Source organism: Physella acuta, unplaced genomic scaffold (assembly GCF_028476545.2).
Source record: "Physella acuta isolate Inbredline_101_S28 unplaced genomic scaffold, ASM2847654v3 ptg000416l, whole genome shotgun sequence".
NCBI lineage: Eukaryota > Metazoa > Mollusca > Gastropoda > Physidae > Physella > Physella acuta.
In genome coordinates, this window is record NW_026731935.1 from 462,728 (window position 1) to 487,500 (window position 24,773).

At 40.1% G+C, this 24,773-nt stretch overlaps 1 protein-coding gene across 1 annotated transcript in view; it reads right to left on the reverse strand.

The window, feature by feature from the left end:
• Positions 1 to 24,773, reverse strand: part of LOC131942630 (neprilysin-1) — a 52,641-nt gene that overhangs the window by 23,653 nt on the left and 4,215 nt on the right. Inside the window, exons 4-14 of the mRNA XM_059302514.1 lie at positions 24,104 to 24,190; positions 21,463 to 21,665; positions 19,977 to 20,156; positions 16,033 to 16,119; positions 14,888 to 15,021; positions 14,131 to 14,224; positions 10,910 to 11,038; positions 10,256 to 10,354; positions 7,201 to 7,278; positions 4,105 to 4,208; positions 2,538 to 2,596 (exon numbers count right to left, since the gene is read on the reverse strand). Coding sequence (XP_059158497.1) covers positions 2,538 to 2,596; positions 4,105 to 4,208; positions 7,201 to 7,278; positions 10,256 to 10,354; positions 10,910 to 11,038; positions 14,131 to 14,224; positions 14,888 to 15,021; positions 16,033 to 16,119; positions 19,977 to 20,156; positions 21,463 to 21,665; positions 24,104 to 24,190 — 1,254 coding nt within the window. The remainder of the gene's footprint in view (positions 1 to 2,537; positions 2,597 to 4,104; positions 4,209 to 7,200; positions 7,279 to 10,255; positions 10,355 to 10,909; positions 11,039 to 14,130; positions 14,225 to 14,887; positions 15,022 to 16,032; positions 16,120 to 19,976; positions 20,157 to 21,462; positions 21,666 to 24,103; positions 24,191 to 24,773) is intronic.

Consider the following 24,773-nt stretch of genomic DNA (forward strand, 5'->3'; position numbering starts at 1 on the left):
ACTCACCCCCACACACACACATCTATACTAACTCACCCCACACACATCTCAACTAACTCACCCCCACACACATCTCAACTAACTCACCCCACACACATCTCAACTAACTCACTCCCCATACATCTCAACTAACTCACCCCCACACACACATCTATACTAACTCACCCCACACACATCTCAACTAACTCACCCCCACACATCTCAACTAACTCACCCCCACACATCTCAACTAACTCACCCCCACTTACACATCTCAACTAACTCACCCCCCACACACATCTCATCTAACTCACCCCCCACACACATCTCAACTAACTCGCCCCACTTACATATCTCAACTAACTCACCCCACACACATCTCAACTAACTCACTCCACACACATCTCAACTAACTCACTCCCCATACATCTCAACTAACTCACCCCCACACACACATCTATACGTACTCACCCCACACACATCTCAACTAACTCACCCCCACACACATCTCAACTAACTCACCCCACACACATCTCAACTAACTCACCCCACACACATCTCAACTAACTCACCCCACACACATCTCAACTAACTCACCCCCACACACACATCTCAACTAACTTACCCCCACACATCTCAACTAACTCACCCCCACACATATCTCAACTAACTCACCCCACACACATCTCAACTAACTCGCCCCACACACATCTCAACTAACTCACCCCACACACATCTCAACTAACTCACCCCACACACATCTCAACTAACTCACCCCCACACACACATCTCAACTAACTTACCCCCACACATCTCAACTAACTCACCCCCACACACATATCTCAACTAACTCACCCCCAAACATCTCAACTCACCCCCACTTACACATCTCAACTAACTCACCCCCACTTACACATCTCAATTAACTCACCCCCACTTACACATCTCAACTAACTCACCCCCACACATCTCAACTATCGCACCCCCACTTACACATCTCAACTAACTCACCCCCACACATCTCAACTATCGCACCCCCACTTACACATCTCAACTAACTCACCCCCACACATCTCAACTAACTCACCCCCACTTACACATCTCAACTAACTCACCCCCACACATCTCAACTAACTCACCCCACACACATCTCAACTAACTCACCCCACAACACATCTCAACTAACTCACCCCCACACATCTCAACTAACTCACCCCCACACATCTCAACTAACTCACCCCCACACATCTCAACTAACTCACCCCCACACATCTCAACTAACTCACCCCCACACATCTCAACTAACTCACCCCCACTTACACATCTCAACTAACTCACCCCCACACATCTCAACTAACTCACCCCCACTTACACATCTCAACTAACTCACCCCCACACATCTCAACTAATTCACCCCCACACACATCTCAACTAACTCACCCCACAACACATCTCAACTAACTCACCCCCACACATCTCAACTATCGCACCCCCACTTACACATCTCAACTAACTCACCCCCACACATCTCAACTAACTCACCCCCACACACATCTCAACTAACTCACCCCCACACATCTCAACTAACTCACCCCCACTTACACATCTCAACTAACTCACCCCCACACATCTCAACTATCGCACCCCCACTTACACATCTCAACTAACTAACCCCACTTACACATCTCAACTAACTCACCCCACACACATCTCAACTAACTCGCCCCACACACATCTCAACTATCGCACCCCCACTTACACATCTCAACTAACTAACCCCACTTACACATCTCAACTAACTCACCCCACACACATCTCAACTATCGCACCCCCACTTAGACATCTCAACTAACTCACCCCCACACATCTCAACTATCGCACCCCCACTTACACATCTCAACTAACTAACCCCACTTACACATCTCAACTAACTCACCCCCACTTACACATCTCAACTAACTCACCCCCACACACATCTCAACTAACTCACCCCCACTTACACATCTCAACTAACTCACCCCCACTTACACATCTCAACTAACTCACCCCCACTTACACATCTCAACTAACTCACCCCCACTTACACATCTCAACTAACTCACCCCACACACATCTCAACTAACTCACCCCCACACATCTCAACTAACTCACCCCCACACATCTCAACTAACTCACCCCCACACACATCTCAACTAACTCACTCCACACACATCTCAACTAACTCACCCCCACACATCTCAACTAACTCACCCCCACACACATCTCAACTAACTCACCCCCACACATCTCAACTAACTCACCCCCAAACATCTCAACTAACTCACCCCCACACACATCTCAACTAACTCACCCCCACACATCTCAACTAACTCACCCCCACACATCTCAACTAACTCACCCCCACACATCTCAACTAACTCACCCCCACACATCTCAACTAACTCACCTTCCACCAACACATCTCCCCCACCTAAACATCTCATCTGAACTCAACATCCCACACATACCCACACATCTAAACTGACTGCATGTATCTGCTGTATAGTTAGAGGACTTACTAATTTGGTTTCTAATGGAGCTATAATAGGCATTGACATTAGCTGGCGTCGTAGACCACCTGATAGTCAAATAAACCTTGGATTTTATAAACATTTAGAGTGTCTGGTAATGAAATAAAACTTGGATTTTATAAACATTTAGAGTGTCTGATAATGAAACAAATCTTGGATTTTATAAACATTTAGAGTGTCTGATAATGAAATAAAACTTGGATTTTATAAACATTTAGAGTGTCTGATAATGAAATAAAACTTGGATTTTATAAACATTTAGAGTGGCTAAAAATGAAATAAACCTTGGATTGTATAAATCATTTAGATATAATTCCAATCGGTCCTAGGACCTTTGACCACAGGTGCTTTGACCATAGGGGGTTTGACCATAGGGGGTTTGACCACAGCGGAGCTTTGACCATAGGGGCTTTGACCATAGGGGGTTTGACCACAGCGGGCTTTTGACCATAGCGGTGGTTTGACCATAGGGGGTTTGACCACAGGGTTTTCTCAGCAGAGGGTCTTTGATCACAGGTGGTCTATCAACTGGTGTTTGATCACAAGCGCTGTGTCCGAGGTCGTCGCATCCGTGGTCGTGGCGAAAAGTACAAGCTTGCTTTGTTTCCAGTTGAAACTTGGAATCAAATGCACACGATTGGCGATGGTGTAGCACGAACAAATAACATTTGTGAAGGATGGCAATTCAGTCTTCAGTCTCTCCTCCAATGTAGTCACCCAACAATGTGGCGTTTCCTTGAAGGTCTACAGATGGACTGCACGCGGCAAAAGACAACTTTCTTGCAAGGTGTCGCAGGGGCAAGCTACCCAGCTGAGAAGCGATACAAGATGGTGCACGAAAAGGTACAACGTGCTGTCCAGACATATGGTCAAACAGATGTACTGACATATTTGCGTGCTATAGCACATCTATCATTTAGTTAACCATTTTATGTATTACATCTTTGACTATATTGTTGGCAATTTTTGTATTATTTATTATCCTTTTATCCTTTATATATGCTATGTATTTTCAAGTACATCTACATTATTTATTTGTGAAACTTGTTATATGTCGCATTATTTGTGTTTCATTTATATTTAAAATAAATCTATAAGGCCTAGCACCAGCCTTTATGTGGAGACTAAAATACAGTTCTTGGCTTTTTTAAAATATATGTTAATTTCTATTAACGTACTCTCAGGAAACGTGTATAAAATAGTGTTAATTGTATCACACCTATGATCAAAGCCGGACACAGTGATCAAACACCCGTTGATAGACCACCTGTGATCAATGACCCTTTGCTGAGAAAACACATGTGGTCAAACCCCCTATGGTCAAAGCACCGCTATGGTCAAAGGCCCGCTGTGGTCAAACCCCCTATGGTCAAAGCTCCTATGGTCAAAGCTCCGCTGTGGTCAAACCCCTTATGGTCAAACCCCCTATGGTCAAAGCACCTGTGGTCAAAGGTCCGCGCACCTTCCAATCGATAGCCGCATTTCATGTAATTCACTACTCTTACTCCGTCAAAGTAATTAGAGTGACAACTTCTTTTTTGTACCCTGAACTTACTTTGACTTGTCAACAGGCTGTCGCAACTTCTTCACCGTTGAGAAAGCTTTGTGTTTTAGAAGCTTTACAACATTATCAAAAAAACGATCTGGATGGAAAATCAGCTAAAATATAATTTTTTGAAAGGTTAATAAACCAGTATACATAATACAATTTATTAGAACTAAAGAGGTTTTTAGCGTCCACTTCTATTTTCCCCATCAACTCACATAGATTTGATTAGCTCCCTTACAGGCTAACAACCACGCTAGGTTTCTTTAGAAATGAATAACCTAACATGACAACAAAAAATACACTATAATCCATAAATTGTTTTTAAGTAAATAAAACGAAAACTAAAACCTAACCATAGTCCTAAATATAACTGGTCCATAGTCCTAAATATAACTGGTCATTGAAAAAATTTAGTCTCTGGAAAGAAGTATCTTAAAACAAAACTATTTTTGATCTAAATTATTTTATCATCAGAATGTAAGTATTGACCCAATTATCCACAAACAATAGCAAGCAAGTAAGTACTAAGTAGTGACCCCTTTATCCACAAACACTAGCAAGCATATATTGACCCCAATATCCACCAACACTAGCAAGCATATATTGACCCCAATATCCACCAACACTAGCAAGCATATATTGACCCCATTATCCACAAACACTAGCAAGCATATATTGACCCCAATATCCACCAACACTAGCAAGCATATATTGACCCCAATATCCACCAACACTAGCAAGCATATATTGACCCCATTATCCACAAACACTAGCAAGCATATATTGACCCCATTATCCACAAACACTAGCAAGCATATATTGACCCCAATATCCACCAACACTAGCAAGCATATATTGACCCCAATATCCACCAACACTAGCAAGCATATATTGACCCCATTATCCACAAACAATAGCAAGCATATATTGACCCCAATATCCACCAACACTAGCAAGCATATATTGACCCCAATATCCTCCAACACTAGCAAGCATATATTGACCCCAATATCCACCAACACTAGCAAGCATATATTGACCCCATTATCCACAAACACTAGCAAGCATATATTGACCCCAATATCCACCAACACTAGCAAGCATATATTGACCCCAATATCCACCAACACTAGCAAGCATATATTGACCCCATTATCCACAAACACTAGCAAGCATATATTGACCCCAATATCCACCAACACTAGCAAGCATATATTGACCCCAATATCCACCAACACTAGCAAGCATATATTGACCCCATTATCCACAAACACTAGCAAGCATATATTGACCCCAATATCCACCAACACTAGCAAGCATATATTGACCCCAATATCCACCAACACTAGCAAGCATATATTGACCCCAATATCCACCAACACTAGCAAGCATATATTGACCCCAATATCCACCAACACTAGCAAGCGCCTGTAAGTAGTGAGCCCATTATCCACAAACACTAGCAAGCATATATTGACCCCATTATCCACAAACACTAGCAAGCACCTGTAAGTAGTGACCCCATTATCCACAAACACTAGCAAGCACCTGTAAGTAGTGACCCCATTATCCACAAACACTAGCAAGCATATATTGACCCCATTATCCGAAACACTAGCAAGCATGTATTGACCCCATTATCCACAAACACTAGCAAGCATATATTGACCCCATTATCCGAAACACTAGCAAGCATGTATTGACCCCATTATCCACAAACACTAGCAAGCATATATTGACCCCATTATCCACAAACACTAGCAAGCACCTGTAAGTAGTGACCCCATTATCCACAAACACTAGCAAGCACCTGTAAGTAGTGACCCCATTATCCACAAACACTAGCAAGCATATATTGACCCCAATATCCACAAACAATAGCAAGCATATATTGACCCCAATATCCACCAACACTAGCAAGCATATATTGACCCCATTATCCACAAACACTAGCAAGCATATATTGACCCCATTATCCACAAACACTAGCAAGCATATATTGACCCCATTATCCACAAACACTAGCAAGCACCTGTAAGTAGTGACCCCATTATCCACAAACACTAGCAAGCACCTGTAAGTAGTGACCCCATTATCCACAAACACTAGCAAGCACCTGTAAGTAGTGACCCCTTTATGCACAAACACTAGCAAGCATATATTGACCCCATTATCCACAAACACTAGCAAGCATATATTGACCCCATTATCCACAAACACTAGCAAGCATATATTGACCCCATTATCCACAAACACTAGCAAGCATATATTGACCCCATTATCCACAAACACTAGCAAGCATATATTGACCCCAATATCCACAAACACTAGCAAGCATATATTGACCCCATTATCCACAAACACTAGCAAGCATATATTGACCCCATTATCCACAAACACTAGCAAGCACCTGTAAGTAGTGACCCCATTATCCACAAACACTAGCAAGCATATATTGACCCCAATATCCACAAACACTAGCAAGCATATATTGACCCCAATATCCACAAACACTAGCAAGCATATATTGACCCCAATATCCACAAACACTAGCAAGCATATATTGACCCCATTATCCACAAACACTAGCAAGCATATATTGACCCCATTATCCACAAACAATAGCAAGCGCCTGTAAGTAGTGACCCCTTTATCCACAAACAATAGCAAGCATATATTGACCCCATTATCCACAAACACTAGCAAGCATATATTGACCCCATTATCCACAAACACTAGCAAGCACCTGTAAGTAGTGACCCCATTATCCACAAACACTAGCAAGCATATATTGACCCCAATATCCACAAACACTAGCAAGCATATATTGACCCCAATATCCACAAACACTAGCAAGCATATATTGACCCCAATATCCACAAACACTAGCAAGCATATATTGACCCCATTATCCACAAACACTAGCAAGCATATATTGACCCCATTATCCACAAACAATAGCAAGCGCCTGTAAGTAGTGACCCCTTTATCCACAAACAATAGCAAGCGCCTGTAAGTAGTGACCCCATTATCCACAAACACTAGCAAGCACCTGTAAGTAGTGACCATATTTCCCAGCGACCTGTTGTTAACTATACTCACCCCGTCATATTCCGCATCCAGTGCCGTGTTGTTTAATATCGACTCAGGATAACCAATGTTTACAGACACAGCCTGTGCCTGGATGGTAAAGAAAACTGTATGATACAGCCCGACAAGATGGTAATTTTTTTCTTACTGATACAGCGCGACAAGATGGTATTTTTACTTTCTCGTATATACCAAGTATAGAGAAAGTATTGTAATCGTGCACAAAAATAACATGAAATTTTGACAGTTTTCACCGTTTTACTCCTCAGTCCTTCATCACATCCGGAGTATAGAGAACTTATTTTAATCAGGCAAAAATTATAAATACAAATATATAAATGTTTTGGCGTTTTATGAGTTATCGAGTCGTAAAAACTGGACTTTGCAAATCTGTCCGTTTGTCTGTGTGTCTGTGTGTCTGTCTGTGTGTAAACACGATAACTTGAGTACCGTTACAGCTAGGTTGATGAAATTTCATATATAAGTATTTTATCAAAATCGTAGATCCTGATCAACTTTTGAGCAATTTCCGATAACCGGAAGTGGTACTTTTTCTACTTTGAATCTTTCAAAAGCCTATAAGTTGCGTAATATTTTAGATAGATGCAAGATGGTATTTTTTTCTTACAGATACAGCGCATCTAGATGGTAATTTTTTCTTACTGATACAGCGCGACTAGATGGTAAAAATATTTACTGAGAGGAAATTAGGACGGCCATCTCTCACATGAAGTAGAATACCCTATTAACTGCGAAAAGCCAGACAATGTGGACAGACAATGTGGACAGACAATGTGGACAGACAATGTGGACAGACAATGTGGACAGACAATGTGGACAGACAATGTGGACAGATAATGTGGACAGACAATGTGGACAGACAATGTGGACAGACAATGTGGACAGACAATGTGGACAGACAATGTGGACAGACAATGTGGACAGACAATGTGGACAGACAATGTGGACAGACAATGTGGACAGACAATGTGGACAGACAATGTGGACAGACAATGTGGACAGACAATGTGGACAGACAATGTGGACAGTAAATGTGGACAGACAATGTGGACAGACAATGTGGACAATGTGGACAGACAATGTGGACAGTGTGGACAGACAATGTGGACAATGTGGACAGACAATGTGGACAGACAATGTGGACAGACAATGTGGACAGATAATGTGGACAGACAATGTGGACAGACAATGTGGACAGACAATGTGGACAGATAATGTGGACAGACAATGTGGACAGACAATGTGGACAGACAATGTGGACAGACAATGTGGACAGACAATGTGGACAGACAATGTGGACAGACAATGTGGACAATGTGGACAGACAATGTGGACAGACAATGTGGACAGACAATGTGGACAGATAATGTGGACAGACAATGTGGACCGACAATGCGGACAGACAATGTGGACAGATAATGTGGACAGTGTTGATAGACAATATTGATAGACAGTGTGGACAGACAGTGTGGATAGACAATATGGACATTATGGACAGATAATGTGGGCATTGTGGACAGTAAATGTGGACAGACAGTGTGGACAATGTGGACAGACAGTGTGGACAATGTGGACAGTGTGGACAGACAATGTGGACAGTGGACACTGTGGACAGACAGTGTGGACACTGTGGACAGACAGTGTGGACAATGTGGACAGACAGTGTGGACAATGTGGACAGACAGTGTGGACAATGTGGACAGTGTGGACAGACAATGTGGACAGTGGACACTGTGGACAGACAGTGTGGACAATGTGGACAGACAATGTGGACAGACAATGTGGACAGTGTGGACAGACAAAGTGGACAATGTGGAAGCTCCTACGCCACTGCGACGTTCTACTGACATTTGTGAACCTCATAAAAACACATGCGAGGGGACGTCCTATACAGTGTTTTTTAGAGGGCAACGTGCAAACGTTTTCAAATGCGAATTGAAGTCCGTTAAGGATGCCTGCTGTCCTAACCCCTCTTCCTTCGTACCGTCGACTGGATTATGAAGACAACCACCAGAGAACTTAGACATGCAGTGGCCTCTACTTGACGACTTGGACATTACAGACGATCTCGTGCTCCCACATGCAGGAGATGCAGGAGAAAACAAAGATTGTCGTAGGTTGGACATCTACAAGCAAAAGTACTAAAGTTTAACGTATAGGTCACACTTGGTGAAGTCGCGCTGGAGGAAAGTCAATCGTTGACTTAATTAGGTAGTATTGTGACCCATCAGGGAGGAAAGTCAATCGTTGACTTAATTAGGTAGTATTGTGGCCCATCAGGGAGGAAAGTCAATCGTTGACTTAATTAGGTAGTATTGTGGCCCATCAGGGAGGAAAGTCAATCGTTGACTTAATTAGGTAGTATTGTGGCCCAAAAGGAACAAATGTAGATATTAAAGCAAGGACTGACAAACCAAGAGCAGCATTCGTGCAGCCAAAGAACATCCGGATCTCCAGCCAGCTCTCATTGTCCACCATTATTCGCCTGTTCAACTCCAACGTCAAATCAGAGCTGCTGTATGGGGCGGGGACAACACAGACTGCCATTGATAAGGTCCAGACCTTTATAAACAGCTGTCTCAGCAGATGTCCAGGATCCGCTGCCCCGACACCACCAGCAACTTTGCCAAACAACATGACAACTTGCCGCTGAAGGAGAAATTAGGAAAAAATGACGTTGGAAAGGACACAGATTGCGCAAACCACCACTATCAGGAGGCAGGCATTGAGGTGGAACCCTCAGGAAAGCGCTAACGATCTCGACGAAGAAACACCTGGAGACGGGACCTTGAGGCTGACACCACAAAGACGGACTTCACCTGGAGTCAGGTTGAGAACAGGACAGAGGGCTCTTGAGATCTTTGGTTGGCGGCCCATATCAACACTTAAGACTTCCATGTTGATGAAGAGCGGAGGTGTGTGTTCTAAGAGTGAAGTCAAAATTTGCTAAAATTCTTAGATAACGTTAGATGGGTTCAAATATCAAGCCAATATCATATAGACTTATAATAAGAGCAAGATTTGTTTTTCTACTTTCTAAACTCGCCTTTTCTTTAGCAACCACTCGTGTTGTATCATCCATCCAATCAGCCTCATCTAAAAGTTGATAAAAAGCTTCACGAATATCATCAATCATTTCCATGGCCTGAAACACAGTTAAATAAAAAAGCAAAAGCTTGAAATTTTTTCTCTCGCGTCTTCTGCCACATCATGAATGACATTAATTGCTGCAAGACTTACATTCTTTAGAACTTTCTAAGTGACACTAATTAATGTAGGAATTCTATTTATTAGAGTCCATTCGAAGTGACATTAATTGCTGTAAGACTTACATTCTTTAGAACTTTCTAAGTGACACTAATTAATGTAGGAATTCTATTTATTAGAGTCCATTCGAAGTGACATTAATTGCTGTAAGACTTACATTCTTTAGAACTTTCTAAGTGACACTAATTAATGTAGGAATTCTATTTATTAGAGTCCATTCGAAGTGACATTAATTGCTGTAAGACTTACATTCTTTAGAACTTTCTAAGTGACACTAATTAATGTAGGAATTCTATTTATTAGAGTCCATTCGAAGTGACATTAGTTGCTGTAAGACTTACATTCTTTAGAACTTTCTAAGTGACACTAATTAATGTAGGAATTCTATTTATTAGAGTCCATTCGAAGTGACATTAATTGCTGTAAGACTTACTGTTTCCTTTGAACCTTCATCAAAGTGTCTTTCAACAAAGAGACGTCCAGCGGCGTTGCCCATGTTATCGTTGATATAACTAACACAGTCGTACCACCTTGGGGGCTCCGACTCTGATCCAAAGATGTGCTGTATGGAGACAAAGACAATCTTTTATGCTGTATGGAGACAATGACAATCTTTTATGCTGTATGGAGACAATGACAATCTTTTATGCTGTATGGAGACAATGACAATCTTTTATGCTGTATGGAGACAAAGACAATCTTTTATGCTGTATGGAGACAAAGACAATCTTTCATGCTGTATGGAGACAAAGACAATCTTTCGTGCTGTATGGAGACAAAGACAATCTTTCATGCTGTATGGAGACAAAGACAATCTTTTATGCTGTATGGAGACAATGACAATCTTTCATGCTGTATGGAGACAAAGACAATCTTTTATGCTGTATGGAGACAATGACAATCTTTCATGCTGTATGGAGACAAAGACAATCTTTCATGCTGTATGGAGACAAAGACAATCTTTTATGCTGTATGGAGACAATGACAATCTTTCATGCTGTATGGAGACAAAGACAATATTCAATCTGTATGGAGACAAAGACAATCTTTCTTGCTGTATAGAGACAATGACACTATTCATGCTTTAATAAGAAGAAAGCTATGTTACTCAATCAAGGACAATCTTCCTTCTTTTTAAAACTGCGCCCACTCTTCCCACTTTTAAACTCATGCTGTATGGAGACAAAAACAATATTCAATCTGTATGGAGACAAAGACAATCTTTCTTGCTGTATAGAGACAATGACACTATTCATGCTTTAATAAGAAGAAAGCTATGTTACTCAATCAAGGACAATCTTCCTTCTTTTTAAAACTGCGCCCACTCTTCCCACTTTTAAACTCATGCTGTATGGAGACAAAAACAATATTCAATCTGTATGGAGACAAAGACAATCTTTCTTGCTGTATAGAGACAATGACACTATTCATGCTTTAATAAGAAGAAAGCTATGTTACTCAATCAAGGACAATCTTCCTTCTTTTTAAAACTGCGCCCACTCTTCCCACTTTTAAACACTTGACACTTTTTCTACCTTTCATTTGATCTACTTTTTCAATCTTTTTACTTTTTTACTAATCTATTTTAATCCTTACATGCAGACAAAATACCATATGTGACTAAAGTGATTTTAGTGGAAATATGTGCGTGATAAAAGAGAGATAGGGAGAGAGAGAATGCGACAGAGGCAGAGAGAAGGAATTTGGTATTAGAGAGAAACAGAATTAGTTTGGAAACACGAGAGTAAAAGGAGTTTCTAATGGACGGAGCGCAAATGTTGCGAGGCACGAATATCGGAAATATCGGACATTAGCCAAGGGCCATAACCTTTTAGCTTGTTAGGGGAAAACATGAACAGGTGTATCGATTTCCTGCTCTGTATAGTCAAAGGACTGTAGTATAGGACTACATGTCTCTCACATTGTATGTTGTTGTATAGGCCTACATGTCTCTCACATTGTATGTTGTTGTATAGGACTACATGTCTCTCACATTGTATGTAGTTGTATAGGACTACATGTCTCTCACAGTGTATGTTGTATATGACTACATGTCTCTCACATTGTATGTTGTTGTATAGGACTACATGTCTCTCACATTGTATGTTGTTGTATAGGACTACATGTCTCTCACATTGTATGTTGTTGTATAGGACTACATGTCTCTCACATTGTATGTTGTTGTATAGGACTACATGTCTCTCACAGTGTATGTTGTATATGACTACATGTCTCTCACATTGTATGTTGTTGTATAGGACTACATGTCTCTCACATTGTATGTTGTTGTATAGGACTACATGTCTCTCACATTGTATGTTGTTGTATAGGACTACATGTCTCTCACAGTGTATGTTGTATATGACTACATGTCTCTCACAGTGTATGTTGTTGTATAGGACTACATGTCTCTCACAGTGTATGTTGTATAGGACTACATGTCTCTCACATTGTATGTTGTTGTATAGGACTACATGTCTCTCACATTGTATGTTGTTGTATAGGACTACATGTCTCTCACAGTGTATGTTGTTGTATAGGACTACATGTCTCTCATAGTGTATGTTGTTGTATAGGACTACATGTCTCTCACATTGTATGTTGTTGTATAGGACTACATGTCTCTCACAGTGTATGTTGTATAGGACTACATGTCTCTCACAGTGTATGTTGTATAGGACTACATGTCTCTCACATTGTATGTTGTTGTATAGGACTACATGTCTCTCACAGTGTATGTTGTTGTATAGGACTACATGTCTCTCACAGTGTATGTTGTTGTATAGGACTACATGTCTCTCACATTGTATGTTGTTGTATAGGACTACATGTCTCTCACATTGTATGTTGTATAGGACTACATGTCTCTCACAGTGTATGTTGTTGTATAGGACTACATGTCTCTCATATTGTATGTTGTATAGGACTACATGTCTCTCACATTGTATGTTGTTGTATAGGCCTATATGTCTCTCACATTGTATGTTGTATAGGACTACATGTCTCTCACAGTGTATGTTGTATATGACTACATGTCTCTCACATTGTATGTTGTTGTATAGGACTACATGTCTCTCACAGTGTATGTTGTTGTATAGGACTACATGTCTCTCACAGTGTATGTTGTTGTATAGGACTACATGTCTCTCACAGTGTATGTTGTTGTATAGGACTACATGTCTCTCATAGTGTATGTTGTTGTATAGGACTACATGTCTCTCACATTGTATGTTGTATAGGACTACATGTCTCTCACATTGTATGTTGTTGTATAGGACTACATGTCTCTCACATTGTATGTTGTTGTATAGGACTACATGTCTCTCACAGTGTATGTTGTATAGGACTACATGTCTCTCACATTGTATGTTGTTGTATAGGACTACATGTCTCTCATGTTGTATGTTGTTGTATAGGACTATATTTCACATTGTCTCTCACATTTTGTAGGGTAATATTTTTCTAGTTATCTTAATGTTTTAGTCAACATTCTATAAGTTATCTTAATGTTTTAGATAACATTCTACAAGTTATCTTAATGTTTTAGGTAACATTCTACAAGTTATCTTAATGTTTTAGGCAACATTCTACAAGTTATCTTAATGTTTTAGGCAACATTCTACATGTTATCTTAATGATTAAAGCATCAATTACCTTACTGAACTCACTCCGAATTTTCCTGTATTCTTTTGGAAGGTTGTCTATTCTTGCCATCAGACACCTCCATATAACGTAATTTGCGAGAACTCTATGGAGTATAGACACAACAAAACTTGTAGGACTTCTAGTTCTAGCCTTACCTTTTAGGACTTCTAGTTCTAGCCTTACCTTTTAGGACTTCTAGTTGTATCTTACCCTTTAGGACTTCTAGTTCTAGCCTTACCTTTTAGGACTTCTAGTTCTAGCCTTACCTTTTAGGACTTCTAGTTCTAGCCTTACCTTGTGGGACTTCTAGTTCTAGCCTTACCTTTTAGGACTTCTAGTTCTAGCCTTACCTTTTAGGACTTCTAGTTGTATCTTACCTTTTAGGACTTCTAGTTCTAGCCTTACCTTTTAGGACTTCTAGTTCTAGCCTTACCTTGTGAGACTTCTAGTTCTAGCCTTACCTTTTAGGACTTCTAGTTCTAGCCTTACCTTTTAGGACTTCTAGTTCTAGCCTTACCTTTTAGGACTTCTAGTTCTAGCCTTACCTTTTAGGACTTCTAGTTGTATCTTACCTTTTAGGACTTCTAGTTCTAGCCTTACCTTTTAGGACTTCTAGTTGTATCTTACCTTTTGGGACTTCTAGTTCTAGCCTTACCTTGTGAGACTTCTAGTTGTAGCCTTACCTTTTAGGACTTCTAGTTGTATCTTACCTTTTAGGACTTCTAGTTCTAGCCTTACCTTGTAGGACTTCTAGTTTTAACCTTACCTTGTAGGACTCCTCTGAATGAGTTTTCCCAAAGCTACAAAGTAAGGGAGAGCGTAGACCACGATAGTCTCGTGTTCAGTGATGACAATATCAGCAGTTTTGTAAATCTCCTGAAGGTATTTCAGCCATTCAATCTGGTCTCAAATGTTTACAAGAAAATAACGGAGGAGAAAAAACGTATTTACTTCAACCAAGGTTAAATGGAACAAGGAGCACAAAGCAAAGTATGCAGTTATCAACCCGTTAGACGTTAAGTTAATAACTGTTTTCGAGCTAGTGTGCAGTGCCGGCGCCAGGTTATAGGTAAAACTTATTAAAAGCGCCCCCCCCCCCCCCATTGTTTTCGTGCCCCCGTATTATTAGAGGCGTAGCGACCCTTCCCGGCGCCCAGGGACAAACTTTCGATTTGCATCCCCCCTCAAACTTTCGATTTGCTCCCCCCCCCCCTCAAACTTTCAATTTGTTTTTCCAACCCATTTTGGCGCCCCCCCCCTACGGACAGCGCCCTAGGCGACCGCCTAGTTCGCCTTATAGGTAGCGCCGGCCCTGCTGGTGTGAAGACCATCTAACAAAAATCACACTCGGCCGCGACCACTACATTAAAATTTAGCAAACACACAAAACTAACTACAGTGCTGACATACACAAAACTAACTACAGTGCTGACATACACAAAACTAACTACAGTGCTGACATACACAAAACTAACTACAGTGCTGACATACACAAAACTAACTACAGTGCTGACATACACAAAACTAACTACAGTGCTGACATACACAAAACTAACTACAGTGCTGACATACACAAAACTAACTACAGTGCTGACATACACAAAACTAACTACAGTGCTGACATACACAAAACTAACTACAGTGCTGACATACACAAAACTAACTACAGTGCTGACATACACAAAACTAACTACAGTGCTGACATACACAAAACTAACTACAGTGCTGACATACACAAAACTAACTACAGTGCTGACATACACAAAACTAACTACAGTGCTGACATACACAAAACTAACTACAGTGCTGACATACACAAAACTAACTGCAGTGCTAACTTGTCAAAGCTGAAACAAAAAAAGTTTTGTAACGGACTTTCAAACAATTAATTAATTAATTAATGGTTCTGACCTCAGGGACCTTTAGAGCGAAGTCTTGAATGGTCATATTCTTGTACATTGCCTCATTGTCCCGTCTTTGAGCCTTAGGTTTTGTAATCTAAACGTTTTGAAATCGAACAAAATAATTTAGAAAAATCTTTTCTTCACTATGCCTGTACTCCTTTTTTTTTATATAGCAGAGGTCTTCAAACTTTTTAGCCCGAGGGCCGCATTAACTATCCAATAGCAGTTCAGGGGCCGATAACACACTAGAGGTCCGAATAAAAAAGAACAAAAACATGAATGCTGTTTTTAATTATTTATTCAATATTATTTTGTTCAGTTATTATTTAATAACACCTTGATACACTACACATGGATACTAGTATTAGTGGGACTGGATGCCAGAATAGCAGACATTTCTGGCTTTAGATTTGATGTCCCTAACATCAACAGTGACCCTGTCATCGGACAAGTTACTTCTCTAATTGTTCTTCACGTATTTCCTTCTTGAAAATTTTTGTTCCAAAAATTGAAAATTACCTTGATGCAAAGTTTTGACATTAGGAAAGTCTTGCGCAAAAAGTCGTCGTTATGACTTATGTCTGCAGCTAAGGTCAATTTCCATACCCTCTGTTTATCAGGGGAACAGGGCATTTCCCCCTTGTCAATTACCCCCCGGACATTTCCCCCCCCCGACATTACCCCCCAGAGTAATTACCCCCCCCCTGTCAATTACCCACCTGTCAATTACCCCCCGCCCAGTAGGACATTACCCCCCGGACAGGGTTAGAGTTAAGGTTAGGGCTAGGTTTAGGGTTAGGGTTAGGTTTAGGGCTAGGGTTAGGGTTAGGGTTAGGGTTAGGGTTAGGGTTAGGGTTAGGGTTAGGGTTAGGGTTAGGGTTAGGGTTAGGGCTAGGGCTAGGATTAGGGCTAGGGTTAGGGCTAGGGTTAGGGCTAGTATTAGGGCTAGGGTTATGGTTATGGTTTTGGTTATGGTTATGGTTAGGGCTAGGGTTAGGGTTAGGGCTAGGATTGGGGCTAGGGTTAGGGCTAGGATTAGGGCTAGGGCTAGGATTGTGGCTAGGGTTAGGGCTAGGATTGGGGCTAGGGTTAGGGCTAGGATTGGGGCTAGGGTTAGGGCTAGGATTAGGGCTAGGGTTAGGGTTAGGGTTAGGGTTAGGGTTAGGGTTAGGGCTAGGGTTAGGGCTAGGGCTAGGGCTAGGGCTAGGGCTAGGGCTAGGGCTAGGGCTAGGGCTAGGGCTAGGGCTAGGGCTAGGGCTAGGGCTAGGGATAGGGCTAGGGTTAGGGTTAGGGTTAAGATTAGGGTTAGGGCTAGGGTTAGGGTTAGAGCTAGTGTCATGGTTAGGGTTAGGGTTGTGTCTAGAGTTGGTTTTGGTTTTGTGTGAAGTTTTAGGCTAAGGTGGATGCTTTGGTTTTGGTCTTTTACTTAAGGTTTGATTAAAGTAGTATAAAGGTATAGAATTCTAGTTAGAGTTAGTATTCTAACTTGAGAGGGGGGGTAATTAACCGGAGGGGGGGAGGGGGTAATTGACAGGGGGATAATTGACAGAGGGGTAATTGCTCCGGGGGGTAAATACGGGGGGGGGGGGGAATTTCCAGGGGGGTAATGTCCTGTAGCCGTTTATCAGACACTAGCCGTCGGAACCCGTTACACGTGAATTATAGGCCTATATATTTTAATTTTCTACATGTTTGAGAAATATATATATATATATATATATATATATATATATATATATATATATATATATATATATATATATATATATAATTCTCTTCTGGGAGACGCTAGAACACAACCTGTAAACGCGCTCCCTACCACCCCACCCCTACATGGTCTGGTGAGCTGTGGTTCACTCTAAATGTTTACAAACAGAGCCGGGTTTAGTGACGACTATTAGGGGCAGATAATTTAGTTTGAAACTATTTTAAACGTGGGGGGGGGGGTAACTAAGTGGAGTTTACTTTAACTTTTCGATTTGCACCCCCTCCACTCAAACTGCAAAAATGTAGCTAAAATGACATTTTAATTTGTTTTTACAACCCATTTTGGCGCCCCCTATGGTCGGCGCCCGGTGACATATGTCGTCCCCCCTGCCCCCCCCCCCATCGCTACGCCTCTGATATTAGTAAAGGTATCCAATCAGAGTTTCTTCCAGATCTCTTCGTGGGGGCTTCGCCCCCCCCCCCCCCGAAGAAAGTCTACCGCTCCCCCGAAAGAGATGGAATTTATATAGTATACATACACTTTTACTAGTGTCCGCCCCCCCCCCCCCGAAAAATGTTGACCGCCACCCCGAAAATATCAAGTGCCTCCTCGGAGAAAAAAGTCTGGAAGAAACACTGTATCCAATAGATACTAAAGTGACCCACGCTTTTCTTAATAGTAATTTAAATAGTAGTTAATAATTTATTTTCTACTTTTTAGTGCATTATTACATAAAAGCAGTGGCGTAGCGAGGTCAGGTGTCACACGGTGCGGCACTTAATGGTGTCACCCCCCCCCCCCCCCCCCCGAGACGCAGCGACCCTTCACGGGGACAAATTTCCGATTTGCACCCCCCCCCCTCAAACTTTCGATTTGCACCCCCCCTCGAAGTTTTCTCTATATATTTTGCTATTTTTTGCCTTGGTGTCACCCCCTAAATGGTGTCACTTGGTGCGGTCCACACCCCCCCCCCCCCCCTCGCTAAGCCTCTGCAGAAAAGCTTGTTATTAAAACGTTTTTTTATGAAAAAAAATTCAAATTGTTTAGGCTTTTCTTGGCAAAGTTCCTCAGCCACCTCCAACAAACATTCTTTCACCACTTCACCATCTATAAACGGTTTGCTACTTTTAGCAATACGTTTTCCAATGTAGTGATCGGTTGGTAAATATAACGCACTACTGTGTGTCTCTTTTAATTCGGTAAAAACAAAACGTCCAAGTAAGCAGTGGCTGACCTTGGCAGGATACACGGACATTTCAGTAAAAAAAAAATGTCCGTAGGACAAAAAGATCTCCACGGGCCGTAGTTTGGAGACCCCTGGTATAAAGCATGAACTAGCTACGACAGACGATTTAAATGTTATATTAAATCTAAAGGTGGCCAGCTTGCTTTGAGTAAAGAAAGATTTTAAAATTAAAAATTGACTGTACAAAACATAATTTAAAGTCTGGCAGTGGTGTCCTTAGAGTTTAAATGACAAAGCAACAAAAAATGTTACCCTGGGCATTATAGGGTACATATAGCTTATTTAACAATTCTTGATATATGATAGGATCAATACATATAAGAGATACCTAACTCTGCATAAATGTGACATTTACTAGATCCCTTACTCTACATAAATGTGACATTTACTAGATCCCTTACTCTACATAAATGTGACATTTACTAGATCCCTTACTCTACATAAATGTGACATTTAATAGATCCCTTACTCTACATAAATGGGACATTTAATAGATCCCTTACTCTACATAAATATGACATTTACTAGATCCCTTACCCTACATAAATGTGACATTTACTAGATCCCTTACTCTACATAAATGTGACATTTAATAGATCCCTTACTCTACATAAATGGGACATTTAATAGATCCCTTACTCTACATAAATATGACATTTACTAGATCCCTTACTCTACATAAATGTGACATTTAATAGATCCCTTACTCTACATAAATGTGACATTTACTAGATCCCTTACTCTACATAAATGTGACATTTAATAGATCCCTTACTCTACATAAATGTGACATTTAATAGATCCCTTACTCTACATAAATGTGACATTTAATAGATCCCTTACTCTACATAAATGTGACATTTAATAGATCCTTTACTCTGCATAAATTTTACTCTGCATAAATGTAACCGTTAAAACTAAAACTCGGATTAGGACGGGTAAGTCTAAGTCGTAATAAGTGAAGCAATGTGTAGCGGGCATCCAGCTCAGCACTTACTTTAGCAAGCTGGATTTCAAAGTCAATCATGGCATCAACATCTCGTTTCGCAGTCTGGGCCTCGGCTCCCAAGGCCTCAGCCATTTGTAAAGCGAATCTCTTGTAGACAAGCAGCTTACTGTTGGCATCGTCATACAGGAAGTAGTCCGGAGACGGCATGCCAAGCTCAGGCTGGTCAAGCTGTCCACACATTTGTAGCATTAGCAACATCAAACTCCAACAACATCAAACTCCAACAACATCAAACTCCAACAACATCAAACTCCAACAACATCAAACTCCAACAACATCAAACTCCAACAACATCAAACTCCAACAACATCAAACTCCAACAACATCAAACTCCAACAACATCAAACTCCAACAACATCAAACTCCAACAACATCAAACTCCAACAACATCAAACTCCAACAACATCAAACTCCAACAACATCAAACTCCAACAACATCAAACTCCAACAACATCAAACTCCAACAACATCAAACTCCAACAACATCAAACTCCAACAACATCAAACTCCAACAACATCAAACTCCAACAACATCAAACTCCAACAACATCAAACTCCAACAACATCAAACTCCAACAACATCAAACTCCAACAACATCAAACTCCAACAACATCAAACTCCAACAACATCAAACTCCAACAACATCAAACTCCAACAACATCAAACTCCAACAACATCAAACTCCAACAACATCAAACTCCAACAACATCAAACTCCAACAACATCAAACTCCAACAACATCAAACTCCAACAACATCAAACTCCAACAACATCAAACTCCAACAACATCAAACTCCAACAACATCAAACTCCAACAACATCAAACTCCAACAACATCAAACTCCAACAACATCAAACTCCAACAACATCAAACTCCAACAACATCAAACTCCAACAACATCAAACTCCAACAACATCAAATTCCAACAACATCAAACTCCAACAACATCAAACTCCAACAACATCAAACTCCAACAACATCAAACTCCAACAACATCAAACTCCAACAACATCAAACTCCAACAACATCAAACTCCAACAACATCAAACTCCAACAACATCAAACTCCAACAACATCAAACTCCAACAACATCAAACTCCAACAACATCAAACTCCAACAACATCAAACTCCAACAACATCAAACTCCAACAACATCAAACTCCAACAACATCAAACTCCAACAACATCAAACTCCAACAACATCAAACTCCAATTAACAGACAAACGCCTAACGCCAAGAAAAAAAATTCTTTGTTAAATTAATACAAATAAAAGACTAACAAAAACATAGCGATCAACTAACAGACAAAAATCAATTATGTTTTAAAAAGAAACTTCAAAGTACAGGCAACAAAATGTTTTTAAAAAATGAAGAAAGGGCAGACAAACATAAGTAAAGAAAAGAGCAGACAAATAAAGAAAACAGGCAACAGGCAGATTAAAAAAAAAAACTATGAAAAGGGAGACACACCTGAATAATGTTGAGTTCAGGATTCTTGTCATCAGCACCCACAAGATGGTCAACCAGGGCCTTGGTGTTGTAGTTAAACTGATTAACCAACAGACTCAACGTTTCTGTCTTACTTTCCCATGCATCACCCTCTAGTATTGGCCAGCCACCAAACTCTTCAAAGAGTTGATTGATGGGCCTCAAGCCTTCTTTGTCTATCAAAGCTGAAACACAGTGCAACACAAAGAACTTTATGAATTATCATAGCTGAAATATAGTGCAACACAAAGAACTTTATGAATTATCATAGCTGAAATATAGTGCAACACAAAGAACTTTATGAATTATCATAGCTGAAATATAGTGCAACACAAAGAACTTTATGAATTATCAGAGCTAAAATATAGTGCAACACAAAGAGCTTAATGAATTATCAGAGCTGAAATATAGTGCAACACAAAGAGCTTAATGAATTATCGTAGCTTAAATATAGTGCAACACAAAGAACTTTATGAATTATCAGAGCTGAAATATAGTGCAACACAAAGGGCTTAATGAATTATCGTAGCTGAAATATAGTGCAACACAAAGAGCTTAATGAATTATCGTAGCTGAAATATAGTGCAACACAAAGAGCTTAATGAATTATCGTAGCTGAAATATAGTGCAACACAAAGAGCTTAATGAATTATCGTAGCTGAAATATAGTGCAACACAAAGAACTTTATGAATTATCAGAGCTAAAATATAGTGCAACACAAAGAGCTTAATGAATTATCAGAGCTGAAATATAGTGCAACACAAAGAGCTTAATGAATTATCGTAGCTTAAATATAGTGCAACACAAAGAACTTTATGAATTATCAGAGCTGAAATATAGTGCAACACAAAGAGCTTAATGAATTATCGTAGCTGAAATATAGTGCAACACAAAGAGCTTAATGAATTATCGTAGCTGAAATATAGTGCAACACAAAGAGCTTAATGAATTATCGTAGCTGAAATATAGTGCAACACAAAGAGCTTTATGAATTATCGTAGCTTAAATATAGTGCAACACAAAGAACTTTATGAATTATCGTAGCTGAAATATAGTGCAACACAAAGAGCTTAATGAATTATCGTAGCTGAAATATAGTGCAACACAAAGAGCTTAATGAATTATCGTAGCTGAAATATAGTGCAACACAAAGAGCTTAATGAATTATCATAGCTGAAATATAATCAACACAAATAGCTTAATGAATTATCATAGCTGAAATATAGTGCAACACAAAGAGCTTAATGAATTATCATAGCTGAAATATAGTGCAACACAAAGAACTTAATGAATTATCAGAGCTGAAATATAGTGCAACACAAAGAACTTTATGAATTATCAGAGCTGAAATATAGTGAAAGACAAATAAGTGACGTATAGTTTTGTTCTGATCTAAAGGTGACAGGATAAATGATCTCAGACAAAATATCTCAGACAAAATATCTCAGACAAAATATCTCAGACAAAATATTTCAGACAAAATATCTCAGAAAAAATTTCGCACAGACAAATGATCTCAGGACAAATGATCTCAGGACAAATTATATGTCCATGAGAAATTTTGTCTGAGATAATTTGTCATGAAACCGATCTACAATATCGCACCTTCCACCTCCAAATATTAAGGTTACAACGTTAGCAACAATTAGATCCTAACTATGGGATAGGTACAATTAGATCCTAACTATAGCCAGAGGCGTCGCAAGGGGGGGGGGGGGGGGGGGAGGCTGGTGGGGGTGGACCGCACCGGGTGAAAAACTGCAAACTATGTAGAATAAAAATGCTTTTTGCCTGTTCTATTAATGATTAATAAGAGTGAATCCACCTGTATTAATTATTTACTACAGATAACCATTTTTACTATCAACTGTGCACACTTTAACCAACTGCAAAATTTAGAAAGGAATAAAGGCTTGTCGAATATTTTTAATAACAGATAAGGCAATCAACGACAGTAGAGGAGGGTGACACCAAAATCTAATGACTTACTATGAAAACGATGCTTTTTCCACATGAAGTTAATAGTTGGATTGTGCCCACAAATTAACGCCATGTTAGGCAAAATGGGGAGCGGATGTTACCAAATGCAACTATATATTATTATATAGGCCTGTATATATATATATATATATATATATATATATATATATATATATATATATATATATATATATATATATATATATATATATATATATAAATTATACATACATATATTATACATACATATATTATACATACACCCCCCAAGAAACAAAGTATATTTGTGTGTGTGTATGTGTGTGCGTGCATGCGTGCGTGCGCGTGTATGTGTGTGTGTGTACATGTATGTGTAGAAGCTTTAATCACTGCAGACTAGTAACGATGTTTATCTGTACATTTTGCAATTTTTGTCGCGGTGTCAACCCCCCCCCCCCTCAAATGGTGTCACCCGGTGCGATCTGCACCCCGCCCCGCCCTCTCTACGCCTCTGGGAGGGGTGACACCATGCGAGGTCTTGCACCGTCTGACACCCGATCTCACGACGCAACTGACTATAGCATAGCATCACTTAGATTCTAAATATACCATAGCAACAATTAGATCCTAACTACTAGCAAGATATAAGCAGTAACAGCTTACTCTCATTGAGGCAAGAGTTGTAGACGATCTTGACTTTTTTAGTGGCTTCACTGTCTAGTTCGGGTTGGATTTCCTGCTCAAGTAGACCTGGGGTAAACGTAGTGAGTAAACACAAGGTTAGTAGCGAGACACAAAACTTGTGGACTAAACACGTCTATCCCTCGAGTACAAGACACATATGTTTATTTGGGACATAACATCTAATTCTGAGGACATAAGTAATCTAGCTGCATATTTTCAGAGGTCTTCTACATTTTTGTGGACGTCTACATGGGGGGGGGGGGGGGGGAGGGACGCGAAAATGGACGCGTGTGGACGGAGGAAGGGGGGGGGACTAAAATTCAACATTTTTGTGGACGTCATAAAGGTATCCCTTAACTGATGTCGGCGGTAACGTCTGTTTACATTCAACAAAGGCGCTTTTTACAATCTTTTATTTAGCTCGCAATGACAACTGGTTTGTTGGTGGCTTTGTATAAAATCTTGTAACTCAATTTTGACTACTTCTAATGCAGCGATTTCGCTCAAACTTTCCTGTTACTTTCTCCTTCGATGACAATGCCACAATATAGATCTTTCAATGTAATGAAATGCGCAATTTAGAGATGACTATATTCAATAACAAAATGGGAGACTACTATCTAGATGAGATCACCAGTCTGCTGAGCTG